Genomic DNA, 16092 nt, shown 5'->3' on the forward strand with positions numbered 1-16092 from the left:
TCGTTTTTTTTTTCCTCCAAGGTGAACATAATTTTTAAAGGAGATTTCCATATATATCTGTGATGGTTTTCGTTTTTCACGAGGATGTGCTCCAATTAAAAATGGGAGGTTTTCACCTGCTGGGTTTACAATATTTTTTTTATTTCGCACAATAATACATCTTTCAGTTAATTTAAGTTAATATTGAAAAAAAGTACCAATTAGTAAAAACAACACAGTAAGTGCAATATTAAACATCCATCAAATCTCCCGTTGGGGGTTTCCTCCTGTAACGATTACGGGAGGTTTTCACCCGCGGGGTTAACAGTATTTTTTTCTATTACTCACAATAATGCATCTTTAAGTTAGATTTAAGTTAATATTGAAACAAATAAAATCAGTCATTGAAAAATAACACATTAAGTGCAATATTAAAAATCTCCCGTGGGGGGTTTCCTCCCGTAACGAGTATGGGAGGTTTTCTTCAAAAGTCGCTTTTCATCGCGAAATAATGCCAAAGCAGTTTCTTATCACATACATTATTAATCTGAGTTAAGGTATTTTGATTTCAAAATTTTAGAAAAAAAACTTCGGTTTTTCCTCCCATAATTGATAAAGTGGGAGAAAACCTCCTGTGGGGGTTCCCATGAGATAGCGAAAACCCCACTGGAGAAAAAATTACTCCCACGGGAGGACCGACTTTGAAATCATCCCAAGACTTCGTTTCTTGAGTTAAGTAAAAGAAAACGGCCAATTATTTCTCTAGGAGACCTGAACTATTGTTAGATGTCAAAAAGTCATAGAAAAGTCAAAGGGAATAGGTAGCTGAGTTTGCGAAAATTCCAGATTTGCAAACTGAATCCGGAGACTGTTATATGACCTGTCAAATTCAGCATTATTTAAGCCAGAGCATATATTCGGAGACGGCAGCGACAGCATACACCAGTCCTGACCTGATCACTCAAAACCCAAAGTGCCACTGCTAAGCACGGTCTTCATAGTGTCACAATGACGACGGATAACTTTTTGATATCAATGAATATAGATGTATTTCAATAAGAATTAAATTATTTGTGTCTTCTTTGAACATTTTTTAAAGTTGTCTGTGTCGGTATAATTATCCATACATAGTAAATTATAGCGAATGAACCAACTGAATCTTCTATTCTAGTGGAAACTTAATCATAAGATTTATCATAGGAATATTATATAAATAACAATTAAAACCTAACCTTCTTTTAGTGTAGATATTCTGATCAAAGAGCGTAAAAATTAGTTGAAGTACATTTCTTTCATTTAGTTTCGATTCATGTAATATGTGTAAGACTACGTGAGATTATATAATTTCCCTGGAACTCAAAAATATAGATTATACCGAAAATGTCAAAAAAATATATTTTGTTACAATTTTATGCTATATCGTGGCACACAATTTAGCATGTGAACGAGATACTTCGTGTGTGAAGATAAAATGCATATCATTATGCAAAACAGCGAGTATCTCCTACAAATATTCAACAACTTAGGTAAACTAAATAACTTTAATGCGTAAAAGCAATGTTTACGAAAACAGCGGGCAAATCACCGTGCTCGTCTTTTTAATTATCATTTTTTACGCAGAAAGCCAGCGAGGCCACACATAGTCTTCTTTACTTAATCCAAGGGAGACACGTAGGACCTTGAACAATGCCGCAGTTTAGCTTCTATATCACAAAGACACATTCTATACAGCGCCGGTCCTGCAGAATTTTGTCGTCCATTTGTACTTCTGCAAACCATTATATACTTGGTAATGCGCTTTGAACATACTGTGAACCAAGAAGTACAATAATTAATGATCCGATCCAATTGACAGGCACTAAATGCATTTATAATTATTTCAGTTGGTTATATTTCCACAATTTTCAAACACGTGTTGTTTGAGACTGTACACACTTTCAATCAATATTATTTTCTATTTTCAGAATTACTGACGAACATTCTGAAGTAGACAACATGTTTAAACACATCAAGATGAAGTGGACATATTTCGTTTAAAGGATTGATCACTGCGTGTTTGGTTTCAAAAATAAAGCATATTTCAAAGAAGATAAACGATCGTTGCCACATCTGTTAGTATATAAAAAGATTGTGTTTATGACATTTCTGACTACTCCCTATGACTACTCCCTATGACGGCGAGTAATATGTATGATGACCAAATTATTTATGGAAAAATATTGAATAAAGTACTTAACCTAATCCTATAAAGTTAGTAATAAATGTCGGAGATCTTTTCAAAGTGACTGTTATTTTCCGCCGATATTGTTTCTAATCAAAGACGTATGAGCTTTCAGAAAGAATGCATATTGATCAAGGAGATATGATCGCTTGCGTATTGTGACTCGATTTAATATAGAAACGGACCAATAAACTTCAATAACATAATGACAGAAAAATCTGCAAAGTTATTTTAAACTTATGAATGTAGTAAGATTCAATTTTGTATTCTCTGAATCAGTGGAACATGAGAAGAAGTGAGAAATCAGTTAAATAATCACTTATTAAAGTATTATTGTCAAACAAATATTATAACTTGAAAAGATAACATCTACAGTATAAGAATAAATTATCGGTAGTACAAAACAATGGAGTCGCCTGACATTCGTGGTGCAGAGGATAGTTTGGATATAATTGGTAACGATTCATACAGTCGGCCGGACATTTTGAAACAGTCCATACCTCTTACAGCAATTTTTATCATTTTATACGTTATCTTGTTTTTCATCGGTGTCAGTGGAAACTCCTTGGTCGTATATGTCGTTTTGCGAAATAAAGCAATGCAGTCAATAACCAACATTTTCATTACTAATTTAGCTGTATCAGATATCATGATGTGCTTATTGGCTGTTCCGTTTACCCCATTATCGTACTTCATGAATTCCTGGACATTCGGAGAGGTTCTCTGCCACATTGTGCCTATGACACTATGTATATGCGTTTACGTATCAACACTTACGTCTACGGCAATAGCGGTTGATAGGTACTTTGTAATCGTTTATCCCTTCAAACCAAGAATGAAGACGTGTGTATGCCTACTGATGATCGTTGCTATATGGATAATATCGGTATCGATATCTCTCCCTCTCGGAATTTATCAGCAAATTGAAGAAACTGGAGACACAAAATCGTGCACCGAAAAATGGCCAAAAGAACAAGCACGCCAATTTTTCACAGTCACAAGTCTTGTACTACAGTATATAGTGCCTTGTAGCATAATAACTTACTGCTATTCAAAAGTCTCCTTAGCTTTACGAAAAAGGTCTAAATCTCGCATTGGAAGCGGAAGTGTGAGCCGTGAACGTGACGAAATGGAAATAAGAAGAAAGCGACGAACTAACAAAATGTTGATAGCTATGGTGACTATATTTGTTATCTGCTGGCTGCCCTTAAACCTGGTTCTCTTAGTGGGAGAATATCATCCAACATTTGCACATACTCCGTATCATCCTCTGATATTTCTGACTGCACATGTGATCGCTATGAGTTCGACAATTTACAATCCATTCTTATATGCATGGATGAACGACAATTTTAAAAAAGAATTTAAACTTGTACTTCCGTGTTTATTTCGTCGAGGAAGTAGTAGTAATGTAAATGGGAACTATACACAATATACTCATGTAGAGACAAATCCTTCAGTCGTAATGAACAAATCGCCTCAGAGAGAAAGTAATGGAAATGATAATGTAAAAGAAACAAAGGCATATTTTGAAGCAGACACTGAAAAAGTTCATTTAAACGTAAGTGAGGATCATGACAATTCTGACTGAAGGTACCTGGAGACTCATCTGTAATAGGATTAAACACAAACATATGTAATATTTCATGTGTAGGTGTTTCGTTTCGAAATAAAACTCGTTGATGGGAATTCTCATTACGTCACAATGGATGATAAATACTATCGGAACTATGTTATTCAATTGTGCGCATAAAGAGTAGCGTTTATATGTGGTAGTCCAACGCATGCTAGATTACAAAGAGAATGTTAGATTTACAGTTTTAGACATTATTAGGAATATTAAACTTTAGCAGTCTGAAATATTGGCACTTGATGGAGAACGAGTGGATATACCGACTCCTATACCCAGATGAGTCTCCGAAACAAGATATTTCTGGAAAATAAAGCTTGCGTTTTAAAGCCATACGTACCCAACGGGTTTTAGATTCGCAAAAGTCAGAACTGTACGATCGGAAATCCCGGTAATAAAACAGTTTTAAGACACTATGACATCCGAAAAAAACACTACAGAGAATATGGAGGCAACTCATGGGCAGATATAAGACGCTCGTAAAAACTGAAAACAGGACCAGGATTATGTAAAGATTAGATATTGATAACTTTGATAGAAATAAGGTGTTTCGTCATCATGATCTCGATTTATGGCGGTGTGGTGTAATCCTCCAATCATTTTAGTATTTGAATTGTGTTTAAACTATGTACTGGTGATTCTTCTGCGGGACAATGTTTTGCTTTTAGATGTGTATTCAAGTTACTTGTTGTTGTACAGATTTGGCCGTTAATATAAATGTGTTAGCATTCATACTATAATTGTTATAATTCTAATAATATGCTATTTAGATACAACAGTACTAAACTTATTCGAAGTATGGACTTACCATAGTTGACATTCTTAGGATAAACAAAATGTAATAAAAGTCTTAACGTTTTTACAAGCAGAACCATTCGTTTTTGAAATATCCGCTTTTGCTATTTACACCATTGTGGGTGGTCCTATTAAGCGCCATGTGATTGAAACAAGAGAAATTTTTACGTGACTAAAATTAAAATCCCGACAATGGGTAAACAATCATCTCTTTGGTTTGCTTAATATATGTATTGTATATTAAATTGTCGGACGGATTTTATTAACAGAAAGTAGAAACAAATGATATAGATTAGGTCATCTTCACCTGTCAACGTTTGTCATTACAATTTTCATTATATTTCACATTCCTTCATTGTTTTGTAAATGTTTAAATAAGGCATTGTTGTGTTTAACATATTGATATGTTCCATTGAATAGTTTTGTGTGTAAATGTGTTGCTTGGGCCGTTCAAGTCACGTAATAATTTGTTTTGTTTTAGTTTATTGTTGCCGTTAAGTTTGTTTTAAGAAATAGTACAATGTGATAGTACCTCTTTGGTAAGAAACAAAGTGAGGAACAAGTCTATGCTTTTTTTTGAAATAACTAATTTTCTTTACATTGTTTCAAACTCAAAAAAAATATCCAAATATTACGAGGCCTTAATATTAACATGTTTTTAATTAAGATTATTCACATCACGAAACGAAATTAACATATGTATATGACAGCTTGATTTTAAACAAAATTGTGATGATAAGTAGAACTTACCTGTGTCAGGTGTTTTAAGTACCAATATGTGATGCCTGAATAGACATGTTCTTGAAATATGGGTAAGTATAACTTCATTGCTAGATTTACTGTTGCCTCCTATAAGATTCTAGCAGTCTTATTGGTTAAAAGGTGGTCACATTGTAACCCCATCTATTTATGTAAGGCAGTAGATCTCACGTCGGGTTAAGCTAAAAACAATTGCCCGATAAACAGTGCAATTTTTAGGTTTCGTAGTGCTCCTGCGCGGAAATACAGGTAGTCAGATAAGTAAGGCGACTCAGCGATCGTATCGTTGTCCTACCCAATTTATCATACTGATTAAACATATTTCCACTAGGTGTCACAAAAAAAAACAACTAAAAAAATAACACCTTCATATGTAAATGCATTAACTGCATAAACCTATTCTTAATTCATGCAGTCACAGTTCATATTTATATAAGTCTTAAGTAGATTTAATTGTTTCTGTTGCTTCTTCATCTGTTGCACAGTGGTTTTTACTATTACTCGTATATACATATACATGTATATGACTTAAATCTATTCTCTCAGGATGTCGATATATGCGCATCCTTTTGATGGAAAAGCAGCACACACTATTTCTTTACTTCGAGTAAATCCCGTTAGTCTTAAAATTGTTTTATTTGGCAAATTATTCGGTCAACCAAACATACTGTAAATTCAACAAATGATAAGACCAACATGTATTTGTGATTTCCATGGAAAATATATTCAAAAATAATTTCATAATGAACATGTAACAATACGTTGGAGACCTGTCATGCGATTTTAGCAATGTTTTAAATTAAAAATAAGGAAGATTATTCTTCAATTTACAAAGCGAAATAACATATCTATTTGAAAACGCCATTTTGACCTAAATATTTCTTTTCTGACATTTTGCTGTTCGGTATATGTATTCCATAACAGATTAATTATATCATGAATTGAATCATTTTAGTATTCTTTCTCTTTAAACTGTTGTAGGTGATGAATATTTAATGCAGAATTTTCAATATCAATGCTTTCAAACGATAGAGGTACAGAACCTTCATTGCCTCTGTCTCTTCCGAGGAAATTAAGGGGAACATAGAATTCTGTATGTATGCATGGTTATTCAAATAAATTGGCATAAACTACAAAACTACAAAATAATATGTCGTTTCCAAGACCAAGAGCACCTAACTTTAAAGTCAAGGTAATAAAAACTTACATGCATTTCTTATTCCCTTTTATCTGATAACGAACAAATCCTGTTTTTGTTTAATGTTCTTACTAACTTACAATTAAAATTCTGTCTAAGGTAGGTCTGCATTATTCAATGTAGAATTTAACTAATTTAACCAAACCTTTAGTATCTTTTTATTCTTTTTTATTTTGTTGGGGTAAATGTCTCACCGACACAAATATAGGTCATATGGCGAATTTCCAGCTTTGATAGTGGAGGAGGACCCCAGAAACTTGTATATTGTCAGTCATACAGTCAAGTAAAATATATAGGTGCGTGTATTTAATTTTGAGATACTTGCTGATAAGTGAAAACATCCGCGAACTTTAAGCTGATTTTCACACATTCATTGAAATTTCACCACATAATTACATATATTTATCTTTACAAATTTATTAAACCGTCTATTCATAAATTTACAAATGAGTTGACATTAAGAGGTAGAATGATCTTCGTTTCCATATGCTGGATCAAGGCTATATACTTCGTTTTCTGGATAAATGACGGTTCCGCCTTACAGATCTACCTTATTAGAAGATTATTTTTATCAATATATATCACAATACCATTTATCCAGTCGTTTTGCATTAACAATTCTAAGCTGGGAGATGCAGCTAGTGCAGCTCTATGCATTGAGTTACACTGGCACGACCTTTAACTGGTATCTGAAAGCTTAAAAATGGAAAATAGCAGTAAATCTTTCAAATAAATGCAGCAATATGTGTTAAAGTGTTTATTTCCAGTCATTTTCAAACTAATACTCTCTTCATCAAGTTCATTATGTATACGATTTTTAGGTTCAAGTTAATGAAGACAGATTTAGTATTTTGCAACTTAATATTAGGAGTGTCTGGACAAAATTTCTATAGGCTGGGGACGTTAATAATTGTGCCACAATTGTACTTTTTAGATTTCTTGTATTATAATTGTTATTTATTGTTTTTGATTTTAGTTCAACTTGTGTCATTTTGCTAGAGAACGAGTTTGCTTGAAAGGCTTATGATGTGATTGGCCATTCTAAAAGGCAGGAACTTTCATTGCCTACAGGTTCATGAAGATCATGTACACAGTAACACAGCTATTTAAAGTGTACATATTCTAAACAATGCTAATAGCAGAGAAATCAGCAAAGTATATATCTGTTTAACGTAATATCAATGTCAAGTAAAAAAAGTGCCACTATATAATTATGTGAAACTACGGGACTGGTTTCCCTTTCGTAGGAAGCATATTCGTTTAATGTGTTCTAATGTGATTTTTGACGTTCTGATTTTTTTAAAAAATGGAAATTGAATATCCTTCATATAAGCAACTGATACGAGTGTTCATCACTACTGAAAGTTAATGTTACACGACATGTCTATGATAATGTGTGTCCATTTTATTTTATTAACGGAATTTATGCGGCCGAAATTTGTAATTGCATTTGAGTTAAAATTGTACATTCCTATATCTTGAATGTTGTTTAAGATCTATTTGTGGATATTCTATGTTCTTTGTATTCTATTACTATGTATCATAGCTAGCAGTGAAGACAAATTGTTGAAATAATAAACCGGAAGGAAAATCCATATTCAAAGAATGCAGCCACCAATACAGAAATCCACATGAAAAAAAAGTAATAGATCTACGTGTAAAGGTATACACGCACATACGTACAGAACACATGTATACATAAACATAAATAAATGCAGTTACAAATAACGCAACAGAGAGACAAAAACAGGGTAAACTTTAAAGAATAAAGTTTATACTAGTTTTATTTTCCTTAGGCAGTCTGCTGTCATAAATGCTTCTAAACTGTTTCTACATGGAAACGATATATGAATATTGCCCTTTAGAGTCATTATATCCAAAACGTTATTGCTCTGAAAATATTTCGGTAGTAATGTAATTAGGGTAGAATGCGTTGATGAAATTTATAGTTAGATACGATGTAGATAAGCAGTTCATCTCTTGTACAATTGAATACGTCAAATCTGCATAGATATACGAAATTGCAATATCGTTATGCATTTATATTGAATGGCAATGTATGCTTTCCAACTTTTCTTTATATTTTACCTTTTATCTTACTATTTTGTTCAGTTCAAAGGAGCATAGTGGATGTTACATGCAGGAACAATTACAAATGCATCAGGCCAATGCATCACCTTTGTGTTAGACACACATTTAGGGTATTTATTTTCTGTATGAATATAAGTGAACAGTTATGAAAAGAGAACAAACATCATTACTTTTGTAAAGGCTTTGCTTTTGACGAAAATAAATACAAAGACAAAAATCAAATAAGTATATACCTCCTTATCTGCATTGTATTCCTCCATATTTGACAGTAAATATAAAAGTAAATCTTGTGAAGTAATACATTATTTTTAAAAAGATCTTTATACATGTACATGCACAATATAAGCTACATACATTGATTAACACATTCCGTCGTCTGCTGCTTATAGTACAAATGATCGGGAACAAGCATTCTTGTTACTTTCATCGCTATTCCATTTATTTTCTTGTAAGATCAACATTTTTAATACGTGCTTCACAGTAAATTACCGAAATATTAGAGAGAAATATATCTGGTATTTTCACAGTGCAAAATATCAAATATATGTTTCACTGGTAAGGGACTAAAAATGGATAAATTTAGTCAAAATATTGAAATAAAAATTTAAGACCGAAATATATTTCGCTCATGATTACCATAATTATTACATGCTTCTCTGGTATTTTCAAAGTGAAATATATCAAATTAATTTTTCACTGGTACGATACTAAAACAAATGGGTAAATTTAATAAAAACATGAAATAAAAAAAAGTTGTTTCTTTTACACGTTAGATCAAAATATTTTTAACTCCTGAACACCATAATTCACATTTTCTCACTTGGCTGCGCCCCTCGTGGAAATAATGCATATGGTACTCACTCACTGAAACAAACAGATATCCTCTATATATTTTACAGGAAAAATTGGTAAAGTTGATGAAGATTGAAGAATATAACAACGTTTTTATCAGTATTCTTTATATGTTTCTAAAGAAATCACATCACTGTGCTGCCTCTTTAGGTAAAGACATCTGTATATTATTAATGATAATAATTCTTCTTCTTCTTCTTATTGTTATTATTCTCATTAGTATTACTAAATAACAATAATTATTATCATTATTAGTATTTCTTAAATTATTATTATCATTATTATATTTATTATTATTATTATTATTATTATTGAAATAAGCATTATTATATAATGTCATTGATTCGGTGATTTTATGTTGGCGTGAATCAAAATTCAACTAATGTATCTCTAGTTTATCGATTAATTTCAAAAAACTTAAGAACTAAACGTAAATGATTTTTATTTCATTCGATATATCAAGGTAAATCACGAAAGGGAACAGAATGTCAACTTTGCATTGATTTATTATTACATGTATGAAATCGTTCAAAGAGAAAATATCGGCCTGGCTAAACTTTATTTCAAACATTTCTTCAATTTGATTAAACACACACTGCTGCTAAGGTCAAGCAGCAATTGGGCAGTCGCTTACTATCAAGGAAATGCAATGCGTCACATGTTTCGGAAAATACATAAACATTTTTAGCTCACATGTCACAAAGTGACAAGGTGAACTTTTGTGATCACTCAGCGTCCGTGCGTCAATGCGTCCGTAAACTTTTGCTTGTGACCACTCTAGAGGTCACATTTTTCATGGGATCTTTATGAATATTGGGCAGAATGTTTATCTTGATGATATCTAGGTTAAGTTTGAAACTGGATCACGTGCGGTCCAAAACTAGGTCAGTAGGTCTAAAAATAGAAAAACCTTGTGACCTCTCTAAAGGCCATACTTTTCAATGGATCTTCATAGAAATTAGTCGGAATATTTACCTTGATGATATCTAGGTCAAGTTCGAAACTGGGTTATGTGCGGTCAAAAACTAGGTCAGTAGATCAAATAATAAAAATACATTGTAACCTCTCTAGAGGCCATATTTTTCATGGGATCTATATGAAACTTGGTTTGAATGTTCATCTTGATGATATCTAAATCAAGTTTGTAATTGGGTCAACTGCGATCAAAAACTAGGTCAGTAGGTCTAAAAATAGAAAAACCTTGTGACCTCTCTAGAGGCCATACTTTTGAATAGATCTTCATGAAAATTGTTCAAAATGTTCATCTTGATGATATCTAGGTCAAATTCGAAACTGGGTTGCGTGTCTTTAATAACTAGGTCAGTAGGTCAAATAATAGAAAAACCTTTTGACCTCTCTAGAGGCCATATTTTTCATGGGATCTGTATTAAAGTTGATCTGAATGTTCATCTTGATGATATCTAGGTCAAGTCGAAACTGGGTCAACTGCGCTCAAAAACTAGGTCAGTAGGTCTAAAAATAGAAAAACCTTTTGACCTCTCTAGAGGCCATATTTTTCAATGGATCTTCATGAAAATTGATCTGAATGTTAACCTTGATGATATCTTGGTCAAGTTTGAAAATGGGTCACGTGCGTTTAAAAACTAGGTCAGTAGGTATAAAAATAGAAAAACCTTGTGACCTCTCTAGAGGCCATATTTTTCATGAGATCTTCATGAAATTTGGTGAGAATGTTCACCTTTATGATATCTAGGTCAGGTTTTAAACTGGGTCACATGAGCTCAAAAACTAGGTCACTATGTCAAATAATAGAAAAAACGTCATACTCAGTTCAAAACTGGGTCATGTGGGGACAGGTGAGCGATTCAGGACCATTATGGTCCTCTAGTTTCAAATCTGATGGCGAAGACCAATGCAAATTCAAACTTCCGATTCCCATTGCCTTAAACGTATTGTGATGGTCATAGGTTATATCACGAACAAAATTATATTTCATTTGTGTTATAGCGCACGTAATCTTTGTCACGAGTATTCGAAATCAAGCTATACCAGTAAAGTTAAACAGTAAAACTAGATTTTTGAAGATAGCGTATATTTTTCTTCCAAAAACGATTCCTGATATTGCAAGAGTTGACAGAGCCAAGCAAGGGGTTCTTACATTCAACAATAAGATAAAAGGAATTTGATATTTGCTAAGAAATCCTGTATTGGCACATACTAAACAAAGATTGGCGACTTTACGATTATGTTACGTCAGCAGTTAGCGTAGTAATACGGCAAATACAATGTTTTACACGGACAATAAGATAAGTTATTGGTAGTATAATCATCTTCATCATCATCGTCGTCATTATGATAATGATTATTATCATTATTTATAATTTTATATTCTTCTTATATGTATCAGAGCAATTCTTATATAAAGCATTTTTCATAAACAAACATGATGGGTAAACGCAACTGGTCTTAGCATTAATCTGACTGCATTTTATTTATTTCTAGCATCCTACTGACCATGGAAGTATTATTATGATGCGTCTTAATCAGTTTAAAAGCTTTCAGCACAAACTGGAACATTATACAAATTGTGAAGGATATGTAAATGTAGGTATATTCCAAAGTTCAAGCTGTTGTATTGTATATATGAAAATAGAAACGTTCTAAATGTAAGTGTTGTAATATGTAAAATAAAGTTATAAAATAAGACTACTGTTTGCATTGCTTTCTTAATATCCAAGCAGTCGTTTACTTTAGAAGGTACTGATATTGCGTTAATAACTATTACACGTTTCAAGCCTTTCAGATCACACAGGTGGGCGATTTCATTTAACTATCGGACTGTGCAGTTCTATATAGTTTATTTTTGCTAGGTTTTAACGTCACGCCGACACAATCGTAGGTCATATGGCGACATCCCGGCACTACAGTCAAACTTGTCTATAAAGACCACCCTTGGGAGAGTCCAAATGTGGTCTTTATTGGGAAGTGGTCTTTATTCACAGATTAAAATACACTGTAAATATTAAAATCGGTAACGAAACATGTGGTCCTTAGAGCCAGGTGGTCTCTGTTCATAGGTGGTCTTTAACACAGGTTTGACTGTATTTCATCACGGGCGGGCATCTAAGTAGAACAACCGACCTTCCGTAAGCCAGGTGGATGCCTTCCTCACATGAAGAATTCAACTCCCTGAGCGATATCAGTGTAGCGCAAGTGATTTGATGTCAGTGAACTTAACCCTCGGCCACGGAGACCCCTGTGCAGATCTAAATTGATAATTTGGAGGACAGTATGAATATAAAGTTTTTTGTAACCTGGACATAAACTAAATATGCTCAATGACTGTGCTTTGTAATACTACATAAAATACTGAAACCCATAACGCTTTTTGAACGCAGTTTGCTAAAAGCGTGACTGTTCTCCACAAATGTACAATTGTTTTCAGATCTAACCTTTAGTTAATAGCATGGACGGAGACTTTAAGTTAATAATATCTACTAGAAAAATACCTCAACGGCATTTTTCTGATTGAACAAATTACTCCATTTCTCCATAAAGTACCTTTACCTTGGGGGCTAGAAATTTGAAACGATTCCGGAGCTAGGCTGATCATGCCGCAATTTTCAGTGTATGTCGTTAAGATATAATAACGGCTTTTACAGCGATAGATATGAGCATGGACAAAATGCCAATATGACTAGTTTTGTTTTGAATTTATTTTGTAAGAAAAAGGCTATTGAAAACAAAAAACGTATGATGCAAAAAATGATAAATAGACAAAATCTCAAAGAAAAAAAAAACACAAAAATAAAAAAAAAAAAAAAAAAAAAAAAAACAAAAAAACAACAAAAAAAAAAAAAAAAAAAAACACGCACACAATAAAACTGAGGACAACATATGATAAAAAAACTTTCGATTAGAAGTGATTGTATAGTGTGCGTGTATGTCGGCAAACCTGGCGTAAACCAAATTATCAAATGTGTGAAGAAATGAATTCTGTCTAAGACATTTGTTGTGAAGGTGATCACGGCGAAATGTCATTGTTTGATAATGACATATTATTGCGTTACTTATCTTTATAAAAATGCCCTGCACAATGTTTTGCAAGTCCATTTGTAAAATATTTGTCGTTACATCAAACTGTATTTGTGATTGACATGTGACTGACATATTCCTTTGTATGATTACTGTTTAAAGGTGCGTGCGTGAACCTGTGTTAAGAGGTAACGGAATTCAAGACGGCAACTTGGCAACACAGCTTAGTGACATACTTTTTTCTAATTAGATTGTATTGTACATTGGAGAAGTGTAAACAGAAAGAAGCACACATAAAAATTATTTGTGAACGTCATGCTTGCTTGCAATTGATAAAAAAAACAATACTTTATTTCAATTATCTACGAAATCTCGGTATCGTTTGGCAAATATTCTTTCCATTTTTAATCTAATCCTTTAAATTTTAAACTTTCGCCTAGAGTTGGAATTGCGTAACTCAATATGTGTTTGTCGATACCCTTTTCACCATATGAGCTAAACTCTACATGTACGTGAGACACATAAAAAATATGTAAAACATGTCCTTAGTCTTCCTTCCCACTTTCGCCTAGAGGGAGTGCCACAATATTCGAATATAAGGACAAGTGAGATCAAATGGAATTACAAGAGCAATATTATGGTTATTTTGATATATTTCTCATTAGATCTTCTCTGGTGATATCCTTTTCTCCGTTAATTCAGAAAGCCGCTATGAATACATATCTTTAGACGCTAATTGCCTTCTATGGCAACATCTAAGTTTCTTAATGAGTAATATATCCAAAATGTCCTTTGTTCAGTTCCCTTCGCGTTGATATATAACATGCAGATATCAACATCAAGGTTATTAACGATTAGAAGAAGACGACGTTTTACTTGAAAATAATGAAGAACTAATGAAATTCAATTTCTATGTGTCTCTTGTCAGTAATTGTCAACTTATCTTCCCGGGATAGTTATGTAATTAAAACATTAATCTAAAGTCATGGTCTGAAAGTACTCAAACGCCAAAACGTGGAGAATTATTAAAAATAACGTAGAAAGGAAACTAATTGCCGCCAACAAGCAAGTGTTGTCATTATACACAATGATTGGTACGCGTTTATCGAATAGCTTATTGGGTAGCCGTCAAAATTAATTGTCAGAGGCCATCAATCCATGGAAGCTTTATTTCTTGATTTACACAACGAAGTCGTCTTTTTCATGACTTGCTATAAATGTTTAAACCAAGAGAATATATATAATGTTTTTATTGAATCCATAGATAAACAGTATTGATAAGGGTGTAAGCTTTAAAGGTATTACTTAGCGATTTGAATTTTACTTTGGTTATAAGTATTTTATTTCGTTATTGTCAAGGAAGATGAAGTTATTTTGAATCCGCTTATGATTTCAACAAATAGAATGTGCGTGTTCACGGACTAGACAATCAGACCAATATTTTATATGGTCTGAAATAGAGATTATTTGCATGTTGAAAGCCAGTGTGGAAATTGCTTGTTGTAAGTGCATTGTATTGAATAATCAAATCCAATGCAAAAACTGCATTCCCGCTTGAAGACAGAATATGTGCTGTAAGTAGACAAGAAACAGAAATATTCTTAGTTTTCACTCTGTAGAAGATCTCTTACAAGAGAATTAATTTCGAACTTGTATCCTCCCTAGATTAATAACAAACGATTAAGTCAATCTCCGTAAGAATTATTCTGCAAGTCACAGTCGCCTTACTAAAATATGGCATTGGACAAAGTCAGTTTTAGGGTGCAAATGATTAGTCTTTATACCATTCACGTAAACTGTAGATAGTCAAATTTATTTTACTTAAAGCTGAATTATGATGAATAAGGTTTTAACTTGGATCCATTCGGTTAAAATATAAAAGATGGAAACTCCACTTGTCCCCCAACACGACAAAACAATATTATGCAGACTCGGTTTGATTAAGCCTGTGGAAGTTCATACTTAAATACTTGGAAGTACAGTGACTGAAATTGCACTATCGGTTTAAACGATAGTATTTGTAATTTGCCTAATAACCAGTCATATCTCAATATTTAAAACAATTATTTTAAAATACACTTAACCCTAACTACAGCACACGCTCGTAGTATGATTTAGTTAGCAAACGATGTTAATTCAATGTGCAAAATATATCTTTATCTGTCTCTATAACAATGAACAACATTATCGATTTAAAAAGAGTTAAATCTAAGTAATAAGTCACTTGCCACCGTTTCAGACAGATCTGCTGTGTCTAACATCAAGATCATGCATACCAAACGCTTCAATTACATTCCTACTAAATAGATCTTTTAAACGTTTTAGTGACATTACGTGTATATTATCATATATAAATGGAAAGATTAACTTTTAAAAGCAGAAAATGTAATAATTATACTAGTCTTTTTCGTCGATTGTGAAGCAAGTTCTACAACTTATATTAATCACACTCGCCACCTCATTCCTGATGGAATCCATCGCCACGAGAGTATGAGAGAAGAGAAACCAGTTTCCCCTTTAATGCTGAGCGCCAAGAGAGCAACTTTTACCATTTTTCACGTCTTTGGTATG

General features: G+C 32.9%; 1 protein-coding gene across 2 annotated transcripts in view; it reads left to right on the forward strand.

Annotated features, from left to right (window-relative positions):
- The window catches only part of LOC123547167 (neuropeptide Y receptor type 2-like), a 148422-nt gene extending 136230 nt beyond the window's left edge, over nucleotides 1–12192 (forward strand). For both annotated transcript variants that reach the window (XM_053551420.1, XM_053551421.1), the window contains exon 4: nucleotides 1944–12192. In XM_053551420.1, the coding sequence (XP_053407395.1) occupies nucleotides 2607–3791 (1185 nt within the window). In that variant the 5' untranslated portion in view covers nucleotides 1944–2606 and the 3' untranslated portion in view covers nucleotides 3792–12192. The remainder of the gene's footprint in view (nucleotides 1–1943) is intronic.
- Nucleotides 12193–16092: the final 3900 nt, after the last annotated feature.

Source organism: Mercenaria mercenaria, chromosome 9 (assembly GCF_021730395.1).
Source record: "Mercenaria mercenaria strain notata chromosome 9, MADL_Memer_1, whole genome shotgun sequence".
NCBI lineage: Eukaryota > Metazoa > Mollusca > Bivalvia > Venerida > Veneridae > Mercenaria > Mercenaria mercenaria.